The following is a 24,317-nucleotide window of genomic DNA, read 5'->3' as shown; positions in this document are numbered from 1 at the left end:
TTTATTTATTCTCGTTTTTTTTTTGTCTAAAGGTTATTTTTCTAATCACTGTAAAGTAAATAACTCACTCTCACTTTTAAATTGCATCACATCACCATTTCCATTCAGCACTGGACAGTTCACAGCATGAAGACTTCAGTATTTTAAGATAATATGTGTGTTGTATTTTACAATTTTTTTTTGTAATTTAATAATAAATGCATTTTAATACTGACCACTCAGATCTTGTCTTGTTTTATAAATACATACCTAAAGAGATATTTGCCATATTTGATTTGTGATGAAATTAGCTTTAGTTGAGTGAAAGAGATCAATAATAAGTGTGATTTGCTAACAAATGCAAATGTTGCACTGTATGTACAGCATGACATAATATTATGCACTGCACTGGTCACAAATAGGCCTAGGCCTAAATAAATGCTCTATTCTCTTCTTCATTTATTCAAGCTTTATTTATATATTGTTTGTAAGCATCAAAATGTCTCAATGCTAAATAATTCACCAGTTGGCATTGTGTAATTGTTATGTGGCTTTAAACAAACTTGGACAGCTCTAGCTTTTGAAGTATTAGGAAAAGAAAGGCTTATAAAGGATTGTTCACAGACACAGTTAAGTTGAAAACATGTAAATGTTGTTCTTTTTATGGCAGAAGATACAATACTGTACAATACAATCTTGAAGCTACAGTACAGTCTTCATATTTACAGTAACTATTTATTCTGAAGCAATATTTTCATCAGTGTTCTGTCAGCTTTTACATACTCATATCTACATATTTGTATTTACCTTTACAAAGACCTATTTTTAAAACTGCATGAATAATGTTTTGATATAAAACATAAAACGTTGAATACTGATATCTGAAATTATTTAAATAATAAAAAAGATACTTTAAATGTGAAATTAAGTCACTTTTAATAAGTGAGTAATTGCGGTTGAACTGAATCTTTTAAATGTTTGATTCATTCACATGCGAAACACCGTCATGTTGCTAAACAGTGCTGTGACCATTGATCTCTATATTAGTGACTGTGGCTTTGTGTAGAATTATTTATGTTGTCGAAATACAAACACAGGCAATATGGGTCTTCTAGTTTATTGAACTGTTGTATAAAAAATAAAAATAAAATAAAATAACTAAAAAACCGTGTAATCATGGTCATTTTTGGAGTTAAAAATGGACTCTTCATATACAATTGATTAACTATATGAGGTGGTAGAAACATATACATTTTCTGTCCCCATGTCTTGAATTTGTGTTAATTCTGAATGTATATTATTAGACTGAAGTATGCAGTGAAAGAGCGCACTTAAATGCGCACGTGCACTAGACTTCACGTAATGCGTGCCATGGTTTTTTTTTTCTTTTGCGTCATGAGAATGTTCAGCAAAATAGCTCACTTGTCATGGTATGTTACTTAACTATGTCATGCTAGGAGTAAATTAACATTTTGAATAGTTACCACCTTCTGAGTTTCTCTATGTGTGTTACGCTCATTTGTTTTGAAGAGACAAACAGTGAACCTCAGCGCGGCCTTGATAGTATTTTATTATTTATAGAATTATTTCGATTTTTTTTCTTTTGTCACTTAGGCTATGTTTTTATCAGGCTATTTGACCGGACGGGCAAGTAAAACAAACAAACGGCCTTATCTCAGTAACTTTTTTATTTTGTTTTTTCAATAACCAAGTGTTTTTCTCCCAAATACAAACTACATACTGCTCACATATTATTGTAGCACAGTTTGTGCAAATTACAGTGTAGTAAGACATTAGCCATTAATATTGTTATAAGTTAATGAAAAATGCACAATTGTCAGGACATGTCAAAACTTCACCAGGGCCCCAAAACACCTTGGACTCCAAAGTCTGCGTCATTATATTAGGAATGATCGCCCCCTGCTGGCTGGACTGAAACTTTAAGTTGCAGCAGCTAACTACATTTTCACAAAGGGTCTCCCAGCAAATGTAGTGACCAGGCTCTAGTCTGATTCGTTATACTAAGAATTGTGGACTCATACAAATCAAGGAATGAGCACCCCCCTCTAGAAGGACTAAAATTAGCTTCAGCAACAAGCTTGTTTTCCACAACAGCCTACCAGCCAACAGAATGTGCTACCAGCTACAAAAACAAAACCATTGTCAAATTTGTAATTGAGGTGAGGAATTCATGACAAAAGAATGTCAGGAGGCCAGTTTAATGCCTCTTCTGAAGGATGCTCCTTTTCACAGTCTAAAACCTGTGTCATTACACTAGTACTTTTGCACCCATACAAGTCAGGGAATGAGCAACTGCTGCTGGAAGGACTAAAGCTAGCTATAGCAGCAAGCTAGTTTTTCACAACGGCCTACCAGCCATCAGAATGTGCTACCAGCTACAAAAACAAAACAAAGTCAAATTTGTAATTGAGGTGGCATTACACTAGGACTTTTACAACCATTCAATACATGGAATGATCGCCTCCTGCTGGCTGGACTGAAATTAGTTGCAGCAGCCAACTAGATTTTCACAAAGGGTCTCCCAGCAGTGTAGTGACCAGGCTCTGGTCTGCTTAGTGAGGAACCAGAATCTGCCTACTGCACGCAACAGCTGCATTTGTATTCAGCGCCTTAACAGTAAAAATAACAGCAGATTGAGTTTAGGTCACAAGTTTATCATGAAACATAAAAACAGCCATGAACAGGGGCGGACTGGGACCAAAAAGTGGCCCTGGACATTCTGGCCCACAGCAGCCCACCACATCAAAACGCAAACGCCCCTGTTTTGATGTAATTTATTTATTTGGTATTTAAGTATACTGTTTGGGGATTTTAACCAATAGGGCAACTGATCCTCCATTGAATAAAAAAAAAAAAGATAACCTGCGTGCTGCAGCTGTTCATTTAGCGACTCCTAGTGAGCGATACATGTTCATCACGAGACAAACATTCTCCTAGAACTCACACTTTGCATTCAATTAACCAGTGTTGGGGAGTAACTAGTTACATGTAACTTAATTACGAAATTTAATTACAAAATAAATGTAACTGTAATCAGTTACAGTTACTAAGAAAAAATGAGTAATTAAATTACAGTTACTTCTGAAAATTTTAAAGATTACAGTGGGGATTACATTTGAATATTTACACACATCCACATACAGATGTAATTGATTTCTTTCCCAAATTGAACATATTTATTTATTTAAAAATAAATACAAATGGTAATCCATTTGCAATAATAATAATTAAAAAAAAACATGGTTACTGTACTTTTACGTAATAAAAGCAGTTAATTTTTGTGAGGGAAAAACATGACTCATGTTCAGTATTAGGATTTTATATTGTAGTGATGCACTCAATTTGACATGTAGGCAATTTAGAAAGTATAGTTTTGTTAAATCTTGAGTGTTAAAGTCATGAGGTAGATGGATAACAGGGCAAAATAAAGAGACTGAAAAGAAAAAAGAAATGAAGTGAAGGTGAAGTTCAGGAGAGAACTTTTAATTATTTTGCATGTCCCCAAACTAAAGATTTAAATCTTTTTTTATATCAGGTCCATACAAAAAATAGTGTTGTCCATGAATTTGTTTGTATGAGTTTGAGATTTCCCGGTCTGAAATTTTATCCCAGTCCGCCCCATGTGGAAATTAATGAAGCAGACATGCAGACATGTGTTTAAATTTGATCATCTTAATTCAAGTGATGAAGGATTGTAAAAGTCTGACAGTATTGAGCACTGCTGTAAGGTTAAACCTGAATGGTGTAAATGTTTGAAGATGATTAACAGTTGCAAATAAACATTTATTGGAGATTTTGAAAAGTAATCAAAAAGTAATCAAAAGTAATTAGTTACATTACTTTAATAAAGTAATTGAAAAAGTTGCACTACTATTACATTTTAAATAGGGTAACTTGTAATCTGTAACCTATTACATTTCCAAAGTAACCTTCCCAACACTGCAATTAACAGATGCATGAATATGCGGTAATATAAGTTCATGATCCGATTCGTGAACAGATTATTCTCTTGAGTAAATCTTTTAAAATAATCATTTATTTTGTTTAACGAAAACATTGTGGAAACCAGTGGTTCACAAACTGGATAGATCTGAGGTGCAGGGCTCGCAAAATCGCTAGCTATCGTCCAGGGGCTATTGTGTTTTGCAGTCGGGCTCCAAAATGTATCACTGCTCTTCCCGACGGGCTATCGTGAATAGTGATTTAAAATTCGCGTTGTTCACTCGCTTGGAGGGGTGAAATGTATCGTAGTTGATCGTTTTCACTTGTTTCTAAATCTTGCTGATTCAACTTTTTTAAACAATTTGCGCGCGTCCGAAGCTTGCGCGCACTCGTTCAAAGCACGCGCTGTGAGCAGCATTTCAGACAATGCGCGTACAAAGAATTAATTCATCTTTTGGGTATCGTAACTTCTGAATGAACAAATACACACACAATTATTTCAAAATAATTGTCTCTGCAAGTATTCTCGTAAACACAGTCGGTTATGTTTTAAGTGAATGTATACAGTGGTCTGCTGCTCAGAGAAATTCGCTGTACCAGATGAATCTGTCTCTCTCTAAATTAGACGAAAACGCGCTTGTTGGCTGCGCGATCGACTCACTCATCCATTTGCGTAGAAAAGAGATGTAATATTATGATTTCCGTCAATTAAAAAAAAAAAAAAAATATATATATATATATATATATATATTTCTGTACCGGGTGGGCCGGCCCACATTGGCTAGCGGCCCACCGGGAAAAGTCCCGGTGCTCCAGATGGCCAGTCCGCCCCTGGCCATGAATTACCCAGGTATAAACACAGTATTAAGAATCAGGCCAATGTACGGTTTTGAACTGGGCCATTTTTATATTTGGTCTTTGTGGGCTGAATTTAAACATCATAAAGTATTGCAGTGTTAAGTAAAAAATAAAATAAAAATAAAAACAAAAGATTTTCAAACAACAGATTTTATTGAATATATTCTAACATAACCTCAACATAAACTGTACAGGTGCTGCATGGTCATATAATTAGAATATCATGAAAAAGTTGATTTATTTCACTAATTCCATTCAAAAAGTGAAACTTGTATATTATATTCATTCATTACCCACACACTGATATATTTCAAATGTTTATTTATTTTATTTTGATTATTATAAATGACAACTAAAGGAAAATCCCAAATTCAATTTGCTGCTGAGTGGTCCAAAGTTATGTTCTCTGATGAAAGTAAATTTTGCATTTCCTTTGGATATCAGGGTCCCAGAGTCTGGAGGAAGAGAGGAGAGGCACACAGTCCACGTTGCTTGAGGTCCAGTGTAAAGTTTCCACAGTCAGTGATGGTTTGGGGTGCTATGTCATCTGCTGGTGTTGGTCCACTGTGTTTTCTGGGGTCCAAGGTCAACACAGCCGTATACCAGGAAGTTTTAGAGCACTTCATGCTTCCTGCTGCTGACCAACTTTATGGAGATGCAGATTTCATTTTCCAACAGGACTTGGCACCTCCACACAGTGCCAAAGCTACCAGTACCTGGTTTAAGGACCATGGTATCCCTGTTCTTAATTGGCCAGCTAACTCGCCTGACCTTAACCCCATAGAAAGTCTATGGGGTACTGTGAAGAGGAAGATGTGATATGTCAGACCCAACAATGCAGAAGAGCTGAAGGCCACTATCAGAGCAACCTGGGCTCTCATAACACCTGAGCAGTGCCACAGACTGATCGACTCCATGCCATGCCGCATTGCTGCAGTAATTCAGGCAAAAGGAGCCCCAACTAAGTATTGAGTCCTGTACATGCTCATACTTTTCATGTTCATACTTTTAGTTGGCCAAGATTTCTAAAAATCCTTTCTTTTGTATTGGTCTTAAGTTATATTCTAATTTTCTGAGATACCGAATTTGGGATCTTCCTTAGTTGTCAGTTATAATCATCAAAATTAAAAGAAATAAACATTTGAAATATATCAGTCTCTGTGTAATGAATTAATATAATATACAAGTTTCACTTTTTGAATGGAATTTGTGAAATAAATCAACTTTTTGATGATATTCTAATTATATGACCAGCACCTGTATAAGGTTGTACATATTACACTCATACTAGAGACATACAGTAGCCTGCAGACAAACCACATTCATTGTAATTTCCAAGTTTATTTTCTTTATTTCTAAAGCACATTTCAAAACACAGTTTTGTGCCTTTTTATTTTTTCCTTTTTTCTTTTTTAATTTCCACTTTCCAGAACTGTAAAGTTGAAACAGATGACAAAGAAACATAAACCCACAAAAAGTCTCTCTGTAAAATCCACTTCTTTCCTTCAAAACAGCCTAATATAATATATTTAGTATATACACATACAATGGCTTTAACTTCAACAATCAAGATCTTTAATAAAGATCGCTAAAATGGGTCACCGTAGATCCTTTCTCCATTAAAATATTAAAGAATTACCGCTACAATAGACTGTACTAAAGAAATTAATATCTGGTTATAAAAATATTTCATATGGTTACACAGCTGCAAAAAAAAAACAAAAAAAAAACTAAATGTGTGTAAATATGAAACATCTCCAAATCCCACACCTAATTTTTAGACATTACATGGTTAGAAATCAACCAAAATACTATAAATTAAGTGAAAAGTGAGCACATGGTTAATCAACTGAAAAACAAATGTTGGACGTTATGAACAGGGTTTTGTAGAGAAAATCAAACTACAGTTGTGAACGGCCAGGATCGTGCGGTGATGCTTTTACTGAAGGAAGACGCTCCGCTGCTTTCGCTCTTTCTGCTAAGAACTTATCAAACTCTGAGGGTGAAACAGAAAGGAGACACTGAAGTTAATCTGCAGTCGTAAGAAATGTGGTTTGATTTGAAAAAATAATCGCTGAATATTAGACATACTGCAAAAAATAGCACATGAAATAGCCTAAGAAATGTTTTAAAATGTGCTATAAGAACCCCAATCAGTTCCTAAATAGGTGGTCTGTGGAAAACAAATGTTTAAGTCACTAAGCATGTTAGCACGAAACCACTTCAAATTCTAAAGTGTCAGTAATGTCTGCACTGGACACAAGCAGCAGAAGCAAATATGTGCTATGTGACGAGTCACAGACAGTTAAACTACTGCCCCATTCTGTTTCTGACAAAAGAGGGTACAGCGAATGTAAAGAAACCACAAGCAACAAACTAGGTGACCAGTGAAAGGTGGAGGATTAAGTGTTGATGATGAAGGTGAGTATGTAAGGACATCCGGCAGATCAGAAATGAGCTACACAGACTGATACTCTTACAGCAGGAAGACTAGTCATACAGAAGACTGACAGAATGGGATTAGATTCTCTAAAAACTAGAAATGTTGACAACTGTCTTATATGCAGAAGAAAAGATAAGTGAGCATGCAAATATAATTTTAGCATATGGCACAGAAGGACTGAAGCTTTTTCCACATTTTTGATGTCAATTAAAAGCTACCTCAGATTAAATGTGTTTGCTAAAAGTACTAGCTGGAAGCATTATCATATAGCCATATTAAGGGGGGTTACCTTCACTAGTCACTCCTTCAGAATCATCTTCCTGTCCCAAAACATCAAACACAAATACACTTATGAAATACAATAAACCATAATCAATGTCTTAAGACATAAAATCACTTATATTGAATAATGTTTTATTCTTCATAAAAGGTCTTATTGTGCAATTTTCAGTCAACTTGATGTAAAGTAGTACTGAACTTGAATGTATTGAACCGCTTATTACTTTTGTCATGTTCATCGTTCACTATTTTTATATTAAGACTTTTGTAATTACTGACTGGTTCACATGACAGTTTATAGTTATACATATTCGTATACACTACTGTCTTAAAAAAAGGCTGCATTTATTTTATATAAAAAAAATACAGTAAAACTGTACTGTATAAAAAATACAGTAAAACTGTAAAAATGATTTATTCTTGTGATGGTAAAGATCCTTCAGAAATCTAATATGCTGATTTTCAGCTCAAGAAACATTATTATCAACGTGAAAACAGTTGTGCTGCTTCATATTTTTGTGGAAACTGACACCGTGACAAGAACAGCAATTATTTGAAATAAATCTTTTCTAACATGACTTTTCTATCAACTTACTGCGTAAATAAAAGTATTCATTTCAAACTTCTGGGCCCGTATTCATGACAAGTCTTAGTTCTAAGAGTTGCTCCTAGTAACAAAGTTCTAAGAAAATTCTTAGAAATGTTTCCTCTTAAAATGTTTCCTCTAAACCCTTAAAATAATTCAGATAGTGAATTTGGTATTTCCCTTAGTTGTCAGTAATAATCATCAAAATAAACATTTGAAATATATCAGTCTGTGTGTAAAGAATGAATATAATATACAAGTTTCACTTTTTGAATGGAATAATGTGAAATGTGAAATAAATCAACTTTTTGACGATATACTAATTATATGACCAGCTCCTGTATACACACACACACACACACACACATATATATGTATACACATACACACACACACACACACACACACACACACACACACACACACACACACATATATATATATTATATATATACATATATATATAAAATGTGTGTGTGTGAGAGAGAGTGAGTAAAATAGGAAAAAATCCACCTGCAATTTCAATGTGAATAGACCCTACTCATAAAAGCACTCTTTAATTTCCTTCTTGGACAACCAACCAATCACAGTCTTTAAAAGACTGTGTCATAGCTAGCAACGAGGACTGCCCCGCTTCCTCACTAAGATAAAAGTTGTTGTCTTTTCCTAGCTCAGAGGTGCTCTCAAATTGGTCCTGAATCACTTTTAATCTAAATTGGGAGCTCTCTGAGAGGATTCTCAGAATACAGACCCAGAGCTGTGGTTTAATAAGTGAATTTTGATATTTGTAAAGTTGTTTTAAAACATGAATAGTGTTATTGTTATATGCCCAATTATTTGAGGGGGAAGAGTTTGAATTTGCAATGCAATCAGAATCGTCAAGTAGAATCCGAATTAGAGCCAGAATGGTTATATTCCTCACAATTTCAATGCTTAGCACCCAGTTTGTGTCACTTACATCATCTACGTCCAGCCATTGTTCAATGTCATCCATCACTTCACTCTGATTGACAGGAATCTGACAGCAGGAGAAAATAATTTGTTACTTCATGTCAGCACAATAAAGCAATAGAATTTGTCGCAAACCACACCCATCTCAAACAAGCTTCCTGCTTCTCAGTGCTTTAATGTGTAAAGGAAGAATCAATATGCTTCAGTCCTGAGGATGGAAAGTAAGCCGTTTTGAAATTTGGCAACACCATAAAATAAGGCACTGAGGAGCTATGGATCGCTCAGCATCCAGGCCTGAAATACAGAATGAGCTAAATACCAAAATTCCCACAGAACCGTCAGCAAATAAAGATAATGAAGCTCCTCAAACCATGCGGGCCACTCAGAAGCAAGACAGCAGACACATTCACCAAATGAGAAAAAAACGTTGACATGCTAAAAGATAAAAGCTCCCAGCTTGACCAATAGCATGTCACACTGGAGGCCGACTGTTTTATCAGCCAATCAGACCCACCATTCCCTTTTCAAGCATCCAATGAAACTGAGGCGAGCTGCCAAGAGGGGTGGAGTCTAGGCTGTCATCCTTAACATAGACACACAACCGGTTTAAATGATGGACATGTATCGTTGCATCCAATGGCAAGTGAAAACACCACACAGAAACCGCTTGAATGGTGTTACATTCATTACTGAACGCTGCTGTCGTAATACAAAGAGAAGCTAATTGAAAGCTCTATTTCCAACATGATATCCTTTCTGCAGGACTAAATAATTCAGAGACACTTACCACCCCAGTGTCCTGTCGCCCTCTTTGACTGGCTGCAAGTCCCACTGGACCTGCAGAGCATTCTGGACTGGTAATAAAATCACACAAAATATGTTATAGAAAGATCAAGTATTACACTTTAGTGTTGATGCACCTCAACATTTATGCTTTGAACACAATCAACACTTTAAAAAATAAAAGGTTCTTTATTGGCCTTTGTGGTTCCATGAAGAACCTTTAACATCAATGGAACCTTTCCATGGCACAAAAGGTTCTGTATAGGGAAAAAAAAAAGTTCTTCAGATTCTTCACATTAGAAGAAAAATTATTTAAGGAACCAAAAATGGTTCTTTTATGGAATCAATCTGAAAACCCCCTTTTGAAACCTTTATTTTTTAAAGAGTAACTGAAATCATGCGAAATAAGCAAAATTAAAATTTGAGGACCATCCAAGATGTAGATGAGTTTGCCTCTTCATCAGAACAGATTTAGAGAAATGTCACACACTTGCTCAGCATTGAATGCATTAATCCTCTGCAGTGAATGGGTGCCGTCAGAATGAGACTCCAAACAGCTGATAAAAACATCACAATAATCCACAAGTTATCCACACAACTGCAGTCCAACAAATCAATTTGAAACAAATCAATAAAGAATTTCTTATCTTACAATATGAGCCCTGTAATCACAGTATTGTTTTTTTCCAGTGAATAAGTCACCTTGTCTGAATCTCAAGAGAATTATGCACAGATCAAGCACTGTTACAAAATACTCAAACAGTACTAAATATGTTTTTCACTTCACAAGACAAAAAAAGTCATGTGGATTATCGTTTTGTTTTTATCAGCTGTTTGGACTCTTATTCTGAAGACACCCGTTCACTGCAGAGGATCTATTGGTGAGCAAGTGATGTATGCATGTAATGTATGTATGTCCTGTACACACACACACACACACACACTCACCTATAGGATTATTAGGAACACCTGTTCAATTTCTCATTAATGCAATTATCTAATCAACCAATCACATGGCAGTTGCTTCAACGCATTTAGGTGTGTGGTCCTGGTCAAGACAATCTCCTGAAATCCAAACTGAATGTCAGAATGGGAAAGAAAGGTGATTTAAGCAATTTTGAGCGTGGCATGGTTGTTGGTGCTAGACAGGTCGGTCTGAGTATTTCACAATCTGCTCATTTACTGGAATTTTCACGCACAACCATTTCTAGGGTTTACAAAGAACGGTGTGAAAAGGGAAAAACATCCAGTATGCGGCAGTCCTGTGGGTGAAAATGCCTTGTTGATGCTAGAGGTCAGAGGAGAATGGGCCGACTGATTCAAACTGATAGAAGAGCAACTTTGACTGAAATAACCACTCGTTACAACTGAGGTATGCAGCAAAGCATTTGTGAAGTCACAACACGTACAACCTTGAGGCGGATGGGCTACAACAGCAGAAGACCCCACCGGGTACCACTCATCTCCACTACAAATAGGAAAAAGAGGCTACAATTTGCACGGGCTCACCAAAATTGGACAGTTGAAGACTGGAAAAATGTTGCCTGGTCTGATGAGTCTCGATTTCTGTTGAGACATTCAGATGGTAGAGTCAGAATTTGGCATAAACAGAATGAGAACATGGATCCATCATGCCTTGTTCCCACTGTGCAGGCTGCTGCTGGTGGTGGTGTAATGGTGTGGGGGATGTTTTCTTGGCACACTTTAGGCCCCTTAGTGCCAATTGGGCATTGTTTAAGTGCCACGGCCGACCTGAGCATTGTTTCTGACCATGTGCATCCCTTTATGACCACCATGTACCCATCCTCTGATGGCTACTTCCAGCAGGATAATGCACCATGTCACAAAGCTCGAATCTTTCAAATTGGTTTCTTGAACATGACAATGAGTTCACTGTACTAAAATGGCCCCCACAGTCACCAGATCTCAACCCAACAGAGCATCTTTGGGATGTGGTGGAACGGGAGCTGCGTGCCCTGGAAGTGCATCCCACTGTTCTGATGAAGGAGCAAACTTTCTTTCTTGAGTGGACTATTCCTTAAATTCTTACCTTTTCTGTGATGAGCTGCTTTCACTTCGTTTTAAATCATCAGCTTTTGTGCCTGTAGCAAATAATGCAAAAAAATAATTTATTAATAACCGTGAAGACTAATATTACAATAAAATCTGAGTGTAAATGATCCAGAAATATAAGCAAAAGCAGAACTTACTCAGTCCTGCCATCTGATTGGATAGTGTGGTGACTGCCGACTGGCTGATTGTGCTATGAGCTCCATTGGCTGCATTTGATTGGTTTGAAGTTCCCAAATCAATAAGATTTGTGTTAGCTGGATTCTGAAATACAACAATGAACAATGAATGAATCAAATAAACAAGCAACACAGTCATTATAGTGGATTTGATATCAAATGTATGAATTCTTACCGATTGTGCACTGCTCTGTCTATTGAGATGTCTTTCAAATCTTAAAAAAAAAGAGACGTTAGGGAACACTGATGAGATGTGTTATTAAATAAATAAATAAATAAAAAAAACCTTGAAGCGAGATATGACATCTAAATGCTGTGATATTTCAGGGTTCCACTACTTTCAGTGAATTTATTTTCATGACCTTCTCCAGTTGCTCATGCTAACTTTATAAGGATTTTTAACCACCCACAAAGAGCAGTTTTAGCTGAATAAAAACAATTGTATTTATTTGTATTTTTATTAATAAAAATCCCCATGAATGATTAGGATTTTATTTATTTCCATAAACTTCCCAAGGCCCATGATTTTGTTGTCCACAGGGTGGCAGTACACTGAATAAATTGCAGATAAAGAGAGCCTCTAAGGTTAGGAAGTCTTGGTCATCAGGGAAATGTAGTTTTTAAAGGGGTTTGGAATAGCATACTACTATTACTATTTCTGCCATATATATATATATATATATATATATATATATATATATATATATATATATATATATATATATATATATATAATATTATGCTAAATAGTAACCATGGCAAATAGCAAACAGATCAAAACTGTATTATTGCAATTATGACTTTACAAAAGCACATCACTAAATGAATGAATATGATAAATCTTCAAAAATGATGCATTTAAAAATATACTTTATTTTAATATTCACAAACTGAACATAATGTAGAGTAATTTCAACTTTTTAATCTCTTCAAATGTTTATGCTTTTTTAAATGTGGCTTTACTACCCCCAAATTATATTCTTTTATTATTTTGAATTTTAGGCTTATTTTCACAAAGTATGTGCTTTCTGCATACGTAACTGTTGCAGGTACAACTGTTCAACTTTTTATCTATTAATTTCCACCCACTCGGCATAACTAAGATGTGTGTTTGTCAACTTTTGAAACATGTCAATTGTGTGCAAAGCAATTCTGCACACTGTTCATGTCCTGTTATTTAATACACACAAACAGTATTACTTCAATTTTAATATGAATATGGCAACATTAAAACTACATTGAAGCTACTGTATATAATTGATGAAAATTGGGCTCTGCTCTTGTCCAGGTTAAATTCTTAAGGTCTAAATTAGCAGAGCAACCAAGCAACTACTGGTGAAAATAATAACTGCTTTGGTAACCAGCAGGCTAGTTTTGTCTGGATTTTTTTAGAGTGTATTATTTTGTGGGTGTTTTGGATGTGCTGAAAAACAGGGACATGTCCAGGAACAGAACAGGTCATGGACAGGACACTAAGAACCAGGACTGTCCCTGGAAAATGGGGATGTCTGTTCACTCATAATGCGCGTTTATAGCATGTGAGATTCTGTGAGACAAGCAAGGAAAACACATATTGAACTATGGAACGGTTTGCCTTAACTTTGTGTAGTTTATCTGGTTTTAGTATTATAAAGAAATAAAATATAATTATTTACCGTTTTTTATGACACATTTAAACCTTGCAGTTCTCCATGTGCATGAAATGATCATTCATAGATGGATTATTCATAGCATGTTCACAAACATCTTATCATCAAGGCAATTTGCCTCTAACCTGTGATACTGTGCAAACGTGGTGTTAACGTCATCATTGGAACAGAGTAGCTGCTCTATAAGCTTCTCATCGCTCAGTCTGGGTATGAGCTCCACCATCCGGCCCTGCATATCTTTGGTCATGGAGTAAAGCTGCTACTGACCGGCAGAGAGAGAGAAGAGAAACAGCAACAATCCTTCACATTTATAGGCCTAAAATCATGACTGAAGGATGAGTGTGTACATGCTGAGAACAGAAAGTAAGGATGTGTATTTGTGGCCGTGTTTGATTGTAACCTGTAGCAGCTCTGTGTCTGATGGCTCAAGACTCGCAGGCTCCATCTGTCTCATCATGTCTGACATCACTGATATATTATTACGCACCACCTCCAGCTCAGTCGTCAGCGTTTTCATCTGCAACACAAACATGCTTAAAACCAGCAGTATTCAATAATACGGTCATAAAAAAAAAAGCATTTTACATCATGTACTTACCATTACATATACTTTTTTACATTTTAAGATGTAGAATTTAACATTAGCTAATGCACTATGAACAAACATTATGTATATTAGCTTTTTTTTTTTTTATAAATAGTTAATATTAATCTGAATTCATGTAATTTTTTAAAATGTACTATTAATAATAAATAAATGCTGATATATCATGCAAATTACAATTTAAATATGTTAATTAGAATACAAATATTAAAATACTTAATACTTAAGTAGTGCTTATGTACTCACACTTTTGGGGGTTAATTGTGCAATGACCATCATGTACCAGATGTATACAAATGACTAAATATTAATTGTCGGCTTAGTCAATTTAGTCCATCCATAGCATTTTATTAATTACTAAACTGTTCCAGTCGCACCCTCACTTCAGCCTGAGTCAGAAGTGCTGGCTGTGTGTGTGTGTGAGTTACCTGTTGAGGTGACAGTGTGATGGGCGTCTCTGTATTCTGTGGCTGTAAGGATGTGACGGAGTGACTTTCTGTGGGAGCTGTTACTGGACACACTGACTCAATGGTCTGTTGGAGACAAGCATTAATAAATAAATAAATCTAACTCTGAGATTACGCAAAGGAATGGCACATATTTGCATGTTAGCACTCTACAGACGATATACTATCTGATTTTGAGATGTTCTTATGTTTTTTACTTTTTATAAACCCCATATGACTCCCAATAGATCTTTACTTGGATTTATAATTGTTTATTAAAAGCTGCTTGATTTGAATGTGCAGCAGTTTATACCCTGTTGGGAGTGTGTATAGGGGAACAGCCACTAAGTTCAGTCATGGGAAACTCAACGCCTTTTCTCCTGAGATCCTCATAGACGGTCACGACCCCGGTCAAATCTGGAGAACTACGAAAGGCATCGGACCACGCCTAGAGGGAGAGAAAGATAGAACCAGACGCCAGACACACCCAGAGCTTTGTTTGAATACTTCACACTTCACAGCAAAAAATGTGAGCTGCACAAAGACGGTTTACTCAGAGTTTATAAAGGGTTTATCTGGACCTGTATCATACTCAGGACTCTGTCCTGAAGAACCAATGGGGCGTTGTTTTTAGGCAGGATCGTCTGGACCAAAACATTCTCCACAAAGTCTCTGGTGGACACGTAGATGTGGAATCTGTGTCCGCAGTTCTTCACACAGGCCTCCAACACCTGCAGCAAAACCAGAAGAATGATTCCAAAGATTATGTGAAATAAGACATTGAGTCGATGGCAATGACATTATGTTTGACACTTACACTCAAAGTCAACATAACCTCTTTGAAATTCCTATTTCCCAGAATCCTCTTCTTTATCGCTCTGACTGCATCTTTAGGTCTGCAAACAGAGCAGCAGCATCACAAAAATGATGTAATGTTACATAATATAAGTTATACTATCAAAAACCTCAAAGCACCATACAGTTAAATTAAATAATTATATTCAGACACTTAAGCCATTTATTATTATTTGATGTTCTTTTATGTTATAAATTACATGTATGTAATTTATAGAATGATAACAGTGGCAAAAATAGTTTAATTGAGCTATACAGCTCAAAATGAAGACAAATTGTTGATACTTTCTGGTTGTGAAATATTAGTTATTTTGGTAACACTTTATTTTAAGATGTCCTGTTACAGTGTAAGTATACATTTAAGTACTGAGTAATATTGATTAAATACATTTACTTACTGTATGGTTAGTGTTAGGGTTTCGCTTAGTTACTTGCATGTAATTATGCATCATTTATTGTTATTATAATAGCAAATACATCTAACGCGTAACAAAAACACCTTAAAATAAAGTGTTACTGTGATTACTTGTTAATGAATGTAATGTAATCTGTTAATGTACTCATTCTCAGGTCATCTAAAATGACAAAGTATTCAACTCCAGTCCTTCAAGCAATGCCTTGTGAAGCAAAAAAATTGTTTTTGTAAGAAATAAATTCATAATTATCATATTTTAACTTTAAAACATTGCTCCTGGCCGAAATATGACTCCATAATTCACAATAACATTTACTCTAAAAAGGTCATCCCCTGTTGTCAAAATACACCAACATGTTTGTTTAGAACCGTTTAGGATTGTATTTGCTTGTAAACAGTGCTTGATTGGTGCATATTTCACTCCCGATTCAGATGAGATGAAAGCAATATTAAGCAATATTACTAATATTATGGATAGCGGATTTAAGCAAAGGTTTAAATTGAAAAAGCATCTGAATAATGGATTCATTTCTTACAAACATTACAAGGCATTAACTGATGGACTGATGGGGTGTGGATTACTTGTGGATTATTGTGATTTTTTTTATCAGCTGTTTGGACTCATTCTGACGGCACCCATTCACTGCAGATGATACATGATGTAATGATACATTTCTCCTAATCTGTTCTGGTGAAGAAACAAACTCATCCACATCTTGGATGGCCTGAGGGATTTCAAGCTAATATTTTAGGTCAAATCATTTCAGCTGACAAAATAGAAATGTTAGTCTGGGAATTCATGGTCTAATACATTGACGTCCAAATACAACTGGGGGAGAGTTTAAAAAGAATTACCATGACCATATAAACAGAAATCTGTTGTATCTGACAACATACACACCCTTCATCTGTTTCATTGACAATGTCACAAATTTCCATGTTGAGGCCCCAGTCTTCAGACGGGAGAGAAGAACTGGTGGCATGTTCTGAGCAAGAGACCAAGAAACAGTCAGAGACACACACAAAGACTTCAATCTAAACTGAATGGATACAACATGGTTACATCACATTACTTATAATCTCTTTTTGAGAAGTACAACTGAATTTTGCATGCAGAAACACAAACCCAAAGTGATTATGTAGTTGTTTAAAAGCTAATAAGCATTGTTCCCCATGAACAAAATCAACATTTAACTTTTAAAGGAACTTACTCTTGCCTTCAAACAGCTCACATACACATAACAAGCGTCCATGAATCATCAGTCGACTGGCCTGATATTACACCAGCACATTATTGTCATCTTACTCATCAGCAGCAGTGTGGTTTATGATTCATAACACTGGTAGACGTATGGACTCAATTTAACGACTTATATATATACGCAAAAAATTTACGTTTTGCAAATGAAAATTAAAGTACTGAGGAAAATAAATGTGCTTTTTGCAAACAAAAATAAAGAATGGCAAAACATAAATGAAACCGCGCGAAAGAAATTATTTTGCAATACATATTTTCCATGGTCATATCTATTAATTTATTTGCAATGCTGCTTTTATTTTGCGTGTCAATCTAGTTTGAGCTTGCAATACCGTTTTCCCTTTGCGCTTCATTTTTCTGTACGTCTCTGTTTGTGGCACTGTTTTGATTATAAGTAATGAAGTGTCAATCGAAATTTAATCATATCCTATGCTTTCATCCTTAATCAAACTATGCGTTTTGCAAACGAAAATTAAAATATTGAGGAAAATAAATTTGCTTTTTGCAAACAAAAATAAAGAATGGCAAAACAAATGAAACAGCGCGAAAGCAATGATTTTGCAAAACATATTTTCCATGGTCATATCTATTAATTTATCTGCAACGCTTCTTTTATTTAGCGTGTCAATCTAGTTTGAGCTTGCGATACCGTTTTCCCTTTGCGCTTCACTTTTCTGCACGTCTCTCTTTGTGGCACTGTTTTGACGTGGGGGTGGAGTCAAGGAATGGGGGCGTGTACAACATGCCTCCCTGGAAGTGACGTCATCGGCCCGAGACACAGCTCACCGATCCAGGTCCTGTCATGATGAGCAGAGACTTTCGAGTGGATCGTTTCTTTTTATTCAATAGCATTAAAACATTCATGTTTTCGTTTTATTTGCTTTATTAACAAATGTATATTAGCAGCATTTGCTCAAAATAAAGAAGTTGTTACTGTGAAAATCTGCAGTTTATTTCTCTCAATGTGCACACTTTTATAGCGTTCTTTGTTTACATTAGTTCAGGGTTACTGCTAGTTTTAATGTAAAATAATGCAATTCACTTCATAAACTATAACTTACATCATTAAAGAGGTCTACGACAAGTTTCATATCGATCGCGAATTCGTTTTTCATTTACATAGGGTTACTAACCCTAACTACTGGCATAAATTAATAAATGACTGTCAGTGTAAGATACTTTTTTTTTTTTACTCGAGTCTTTTTGGTTTAGTTTTGTAGTGGCCACGAGATTAATTCTTGGGAACGTGATAATGTCATGGCCACGAGTTTAATAAATAAACAAACCAGGGTGACCAGAGCAACCTGAGATTATCAGAGATTAATAAAATATATTTTATCCATCCCACAGTCCGTTGATCGTGTCTTTTTATGTAATATATGTTCATATAAGGCTATTATTATTTTTCGGACTATAAGTCGCACCTAAGTATAAGTCTCATCAGTCCAAAATTACGTCATGATGAGGAAAAATAAATAAATCGCAATGGACTATAAATCATATTTATTTAGAACCAAGAACAAAGAGAAAACATTACCGTCTACAGCCGCGAGAGAGCGGTCTGTTTTCAGTGAAGACTACAGGAGCACTGAGCAGCACTGAGCGCCCTCTCGTGGCTGTAGACGGTAATGTTTTCTCTTTGTTCATGTCAAATTAATTTTGATAAACAAGTCGCACCTGACTGTAAGTCGCAGGACCAGCCAAACTATGAAAAAAAGTGCAAATTATAGTCAGGAAAATACGGTATATATAATATATCCAAGTGGATACTGCACACTGCTGGTGGTTGAGGAGAGACACACATGATCGTACAGTGCTTTGGGTGGACAACAATACACAATAAAGCTCTATATAAATGCATCATTCATTTATTCATTCCTTCATATAGGCTAACCGTATATAATTGATAATAATATTATATTAATTAGTGCTATATTTTTTATATTTATTGTTATGCTTACTTCCCCTTTCAATTCGTGTATTGCTTACCTAATTAACGTTCTGTGATAAATGAGTGTTTTCACAATTATTCATTTATAATTCTACTATTTATTATTATAGGGTTAGGATATTTATATAGTTATTGTTAAATTCATCCTCTAAAGTGCACTTCCAGTAAAAATTCCTGTCACATAGCATAATCAAAGCTTTATTGGCATGTCTGGCTTTTACAGTATAGGCTATTATTTACAAAACTCTTCAGGGCTGCGTTTTCCTCTGAACTAATGTAAACAAAGAACGCTTCTGTGCGCTGGCGTCCTCTATAAGTTAAGAGATTTTAAACAAACACTTGCAGTTAACCAAATGAAACAATACACATTTTAACGCTATAAAAGTGTGCACATCGAGAGAAATAAACAGCAGATGTTCATGTTAACAACTTCTTTAACTTGAGCAAACGCTGCTAATACACATACATTTGTTAATAAAACGAAAACGTGAATGTTTTAATGCTATTGAATAAAAAGAAACGATCCACTCGAAAGTCTCTGCTCATCATGACAGGACCTGGATCAGTGAGCTGCGTCTCGGGCCGATGACGTCACTTCCAGGGAGGCATGTTGTACACGCCCCCATCCCTCGACTCCACCCCCACGTCAAAACAGTGCCACAAAGAGAGACGTGCAGAAAAATCATAGACAGTAAAAGAAATGGACACAGCGACCCCATTGGAACTCAATTGAGACAAGTGAAGCCCATTTTTAGCGATTTTTAGCACTTCCGTTTCTGACGCGCAGACTCAAACTAAGCTTGATGACGTCAGCCAGTGGCGGCTGCTAGTCTTTCAAAGAGGGGAAGCTCATTTTCGGCCTACATTATAACCCTCTGATGGTCTTCATTTGTAGTGACACTCGGGGTCTTTTTGACCCCAGACAATAACGTTTAATTTTGTAATAGAAAAATATTTTAATTTTTTACAAATATAATTTTACTCTGTTCATTTATGTTTTTACTAAACATTTGCACAGTTTTTGGAGGATTTAAATCTTTTAAATTTCTATAAATAAATAAATATTTATTTAAATAGGCTTTTTTTTACAAAAAAAGAAAAAAGCATGTCAGGTAAAATTCACTTCATAAAAGACCCAGATTTCTAACTTTCATACATGGGGATACCATGGATAATTTTATAAGGTTTAATGTAAGATTTTTGCCCATTTTTTGGAAAATTCAGTTTAAAAATTGTAATAAATCACTTTAACCACTAGATGGCTATAGTGTGTGTGTGTGTGTGTGTGTGCGCACATTTTCAATCTGTCTTAGTTACCAATTTAATTTTGTGGTGGTTCTGCATTTTACAAATATCAAGAAATATTGCCGCAGTTTGTCTTTCGAATACACTTGAGAAATCCGCGATCATGGGACTGAGCGTGAAACAGCTTCACCGACTTCTTATGGTGCAGACCGCTGTCAGTCAAAAGAAGATCGACAGATCCTCCAATCATCACGCGGAAGCTCACCAGCCCACTCCTCATTCACCTCCAGAGACGCTGAGCGTCCGTGGGCGGGACATAATCGCAGCATTTATCCAATGACCGTCTAGCTTCGGAGCACTGAAAAAACTGTTCAAAGCAGCCCCATTGAAGTCAATGGACGCTCGGCTTCAACAGGGAAATGCACTGTGACGCTACGGGAATGTATGAGAAGAAAATCGAGTCAGCCGACATGTAGCTGATTAACTCAATACATAATACACAATAGTACATATTTGACCGTTGTTTTTTTTTTACATTAGAGGGGAAGCTGAGCTTCCCTTGCAGTCTTAAAGAAATCCCCACTGACGTCAGCAACCTGTCTGACAGATGTAAATCTTCTAGTAGCTGTGCGTGCAAACTGCCATCGTTAATCTTGCAGAGACGGCGAGCTTGAGCGGGGAGTTCTTTGGCGCGAGTGAGCAGGAGTAAGTATTCTGATTAATTATTTTGTATAGTATTTTAAAATGTAACGCCAGGGATTGTATCTATGGGCTTCTCTCTTGACGTCTCCCCGATTGCCTGCGAGGTTCTCCTCCTGTCTGTACGGTAATTTCTCTACTGTGCGACAGAGTCGAATGGTTATGACGCAATCGTTAGCCTATTTTTACAAAAACTGTTTCTACGGGGCCATAATGTAACATAGAAGGTAATGGAGCCCTTTATACATTGTCCTGTATCTTTAGAAATAAATAATGGACAAATGGAGTCTTTAAACGCCTCAGATGTAAAGTTATTCGCTGTCAAAGTGATGCCAAAATGAATGGGAGTCAATGGGATGCTAACGCAAGTGAATTTCTGCTACAAGATGGCGGCACGCGGTAGACTTCAACTTCCGGTCGACTTCCTTCCCGCCTGAGAAAAATGAAGCGCAAAGGGAAAACGGTATCGCAAGCTCAAACTAGACTGACACGCAAAATAATAGCAGCGTTGCAGATAAATTAATAGATATGACCATGGAGAATATGTATTGCAAATTGCTTTCGCACCGTTTCATTTATGTTTTGCAATTCTAAATTTTTGTTTGCAAAAAGCAAGTTTATTTTCCTCAATACTTTAATTTTCGTTTGAAAAACTTTATTTTCTTTTGCAAATTTTAATTTTTTTGCGTATACATAAGGCGTTATTTTGACTCCATAATAAACACTGAACTTCTGAAAGAAGAGCCCAGACTAACTTTAAAAAGACCCCTTATACTCGCATTGAATTTATTCTGGATTAGAGATATTCCACCCATATGCTGAACTGATCATTTGAACCAGGTTACGGAGTTTAATGTGACTTGCTGTATTGTTTACAGTGCTTTATGTTCTTAGGCAGGGAAAACAGGCTTTACAACAGTATGAAAGGGCGCGCTCCATCAAAAGCGCTGTCATTACACTGGTATTCATGAACATGAATAACATGAATAGCATCTTTAAAGGGACAGTTTAGGCAAAAATAGAAATTCGGTCATTATATACCCATGCTGTTTTCATTATATACACATATATCCATTCCATACATAATGTTCCAAATGGAACGCTTTAGGAGATGATGTGAATTAAAATTCTTAAAAATCAATTTATGTTGCGCAGAAAAATAACAAATTAAAATTAACTGTGAAATCGTGACAGAATTTCAATGTTTGTGTGAACCTTTCCTGTAAGTTTATTTGGGCAATCTGTCAACTCTATTCATCAAACGGAGAAATCATTGCAAAGCCAATTTTGCTGCTAATGCATAATTATCGTGTTTGGCTGGAACAAACAGTTCCTCCTCAACTAATTGCTCTGTGCAGCCCACTTAAAAGAGTGTCTAGCTGCAATGACACTATCAAGGGAAGCAGAAGAGCCCTTGGAATTAATGAAAAGTAGCCCTAATATTGGATTTCTTGTGAAACCGAGAGTAAATTCTGGAATGGGTTACATAACCGCTTTAATACTTAGATGTAAATAGTTATTTTCTAAACAAAATGCGATGAAGAAAATGGGTCAAAACGTTATTAGGGTATTCTGAGACCTGCAACCAACACAAACCCTCTTCGTCCCGCCCTTCATCATCTATTTGCGGACAGCATTGATTGACACATATTTCCACCAATCACGAACACACCGACGGGGCTTTGAGCCCGCCTTAGACATTGGATTGCACGAATGAAGTGTCAATCGAAATTTAATCGTATCCTATGCTTTCATCCTTAATCAAACGATGCATACGTGTTCGTGTGTCTTGCAAGTGAAGTAGCCACGAATATACGGCTAATATTATCGAAATATATGTAAATATCAAGCAGTCGAATTGGACACATCAAGTTTACTTTCACTCGCTTATCTGTTCCTCTGGTGCTCGCTTAAACGTATTGCTTATGATTTGTGATCTCATCCAGCGTGTTACTTACCTATAAGTTGACCCACGTGTGTAGAAAAAGGGTTTCCTATGAAAAACTCCATCCTCAGGCTCCGAGCGTTTCTGCTGCTCAGTGTTTCGGCTTTGGACTGATCAGCTGAAACAAATTTAACCGATTACGTCATCTCTTAAAGAGACAGTAGCACTGGCGGGGTTTTTCTAAGTTTACAGTGCACACTGTATGCTGATTACAGTTTTCGCTAGTATGTAAAACAGAATGCATTGTGCAACAATAAACGTTTAAAACAGTAGCTTTCTACAGTCTTGTCTAGAACAGCAGTAAGCTATTTTGCATGTCAACAAGATGGAATTTAAGACAATTTTGTGTCTTTTTAATTAAAATTAAAAGTAAAAAGAGCAAATAATGAACCAAGTACAAAGATTTTAAAATTGCTGCTGATATTACTCAGTAGCCAATATAAAACCATGATTCGCACTAACAAAAAGTCTTTAGCGTTTTGTTTTACACAGATCAAATAAAACGATAAAAATAAGACTAATTTAGTGAGTGCGGATTATGGTTTTATACACGAAGTAATCTAATAGATTGACACACAAAATAAAATATTAAGTGACAGAAGAGTGCAGTGCAAACAACTCTGGAACTGCTGATTCTCACCCATCTCACTGGAAATTGAAGGATGTGTGTGAACACATTGCATTGTAAGATTCCATTGCATGCATTCCATTGCATATTCCATGCATTCAGTTCTGTAGCCTATATGTGTTGCACATTATAGTAAAAGTTGTAGGTCAACCAGGTGTTCAGCGCTTACATATTGTGCACAGTACACGGCATACTGCAGTTTTTCAGGTTGCATATTAGATTCTTATTGTTTGGAGATGGAAAGTCTTATTACCATGGAGTTATGCATTGTATAAGGTGTGGTGTTGTGAAATGCAGGCCCTGCCCTAGTGTGTTGCCCACATGATTTGATTTGAGAGTTCATAACAAAACCAGTCTGGTGACCTGTCAGGGTGTGTGTGCGCTCACAGAAAACATCTGAATCCTTGGTGTATGAGATGCATTATTTATTTATTTATTTATTTTAGTCTCGTAAAGACTAGAATCATATGATTTATAGCTGGTATTATAAAAACTGAGGGAGGTCAAGACAATTTTGATGCACGTCAGACT

General features: G+C 36.0%; 1 protein-coding gene across 2 annotated transcripts; it reads right to left on the bottom strand.

The window, feature by feature from the left end:
- Positions 1-6,584: 6,584 nt before the first annotated feature.
- On the bottom strand, positions 6,585-23,306 carry tom1 (target of myb1 membrane trafficking protein). 2 transcript variants are annotated; one of them, XM_059552898.1, is made up of 16 exons: positions 23,172-23,306; positions 16,962-17,046; positions 15,608-15,686; positions 15,372-15,521; positions 15,104-15,238; positions 14,773-14,877; positions 14,141-14,257; positions 13,866-13,999; positions 12,267-12,306; positions 12,053-12,176; positions 11,893-11,944; positions 9,847-9,913; positions 9,574-9,642; positions 9,067-9,126; positions 7,533-7,563; positions 6,585-6,796 (listed from the first exon to the last, which is right to left on the bottom strand). In XM_059552898.1, the coding sequence occupies exons 1-16, from the start codon at positions 23,221-23,223 to the stop codon at positions 6,702-6,704; spliced, it is 1,395 nt and encodes a 464-aa protein (XP_059408881.1). In that variant the 5' UTR covers positions 23,224-23,306; the 3' UTR covers positions 6,585-6,701. The 2 variants fall into 2 exon arrangements, with proteins under 2 accessions (XP_059408881.1, XP_059408889.1); XM_059552906.1 differs by lacking the exon at positions 9,574-9,642.
- Positions 23,307-24,317: the final 1,011 nt, after the last annotated feature.

This window comes from Carassius carassius, chromosome 1 (genome assembly GCF_963082965.1).
Source record: "Carassius carassius chromosome 1, fCarCar2.1, whole genome shotgun sequence".
Classification (NCBI taxonomy): Eukaryota; Metazoa; Chordata; class Actinopteri; order Cypriniformes; family Cyprinidae; genus Carassius; species Carassius carassius.
This window is presented reverse-complemented; position numbering and strand designations above follow the sequence as displayed.

Bases quoted from the DNA above. Each gene is read 5' to 3' on its own strand.
- tom1 (XM_059552898.1), bottom strand. From the start codon at position 23,223: ATGGAGTTTTTCATAGGAAACCCTTTTTCTACACACGTGGGTCAACTT. The intron at 15,522-15,607 runs GTAAGTGTCAAA...GTTTTGCTGCAG, and splicing joins AGGTTATGTTGACTTTGAGT to GTGTTGGAGGCCTGTGTGAA. The intron at 14,258-14,772 runs GTAACTCACACA...TTTGTGTTGCAG, and splicing joins TCACACTGTCACCTCAACAG to ATGAAAACGCTGACGACTGA.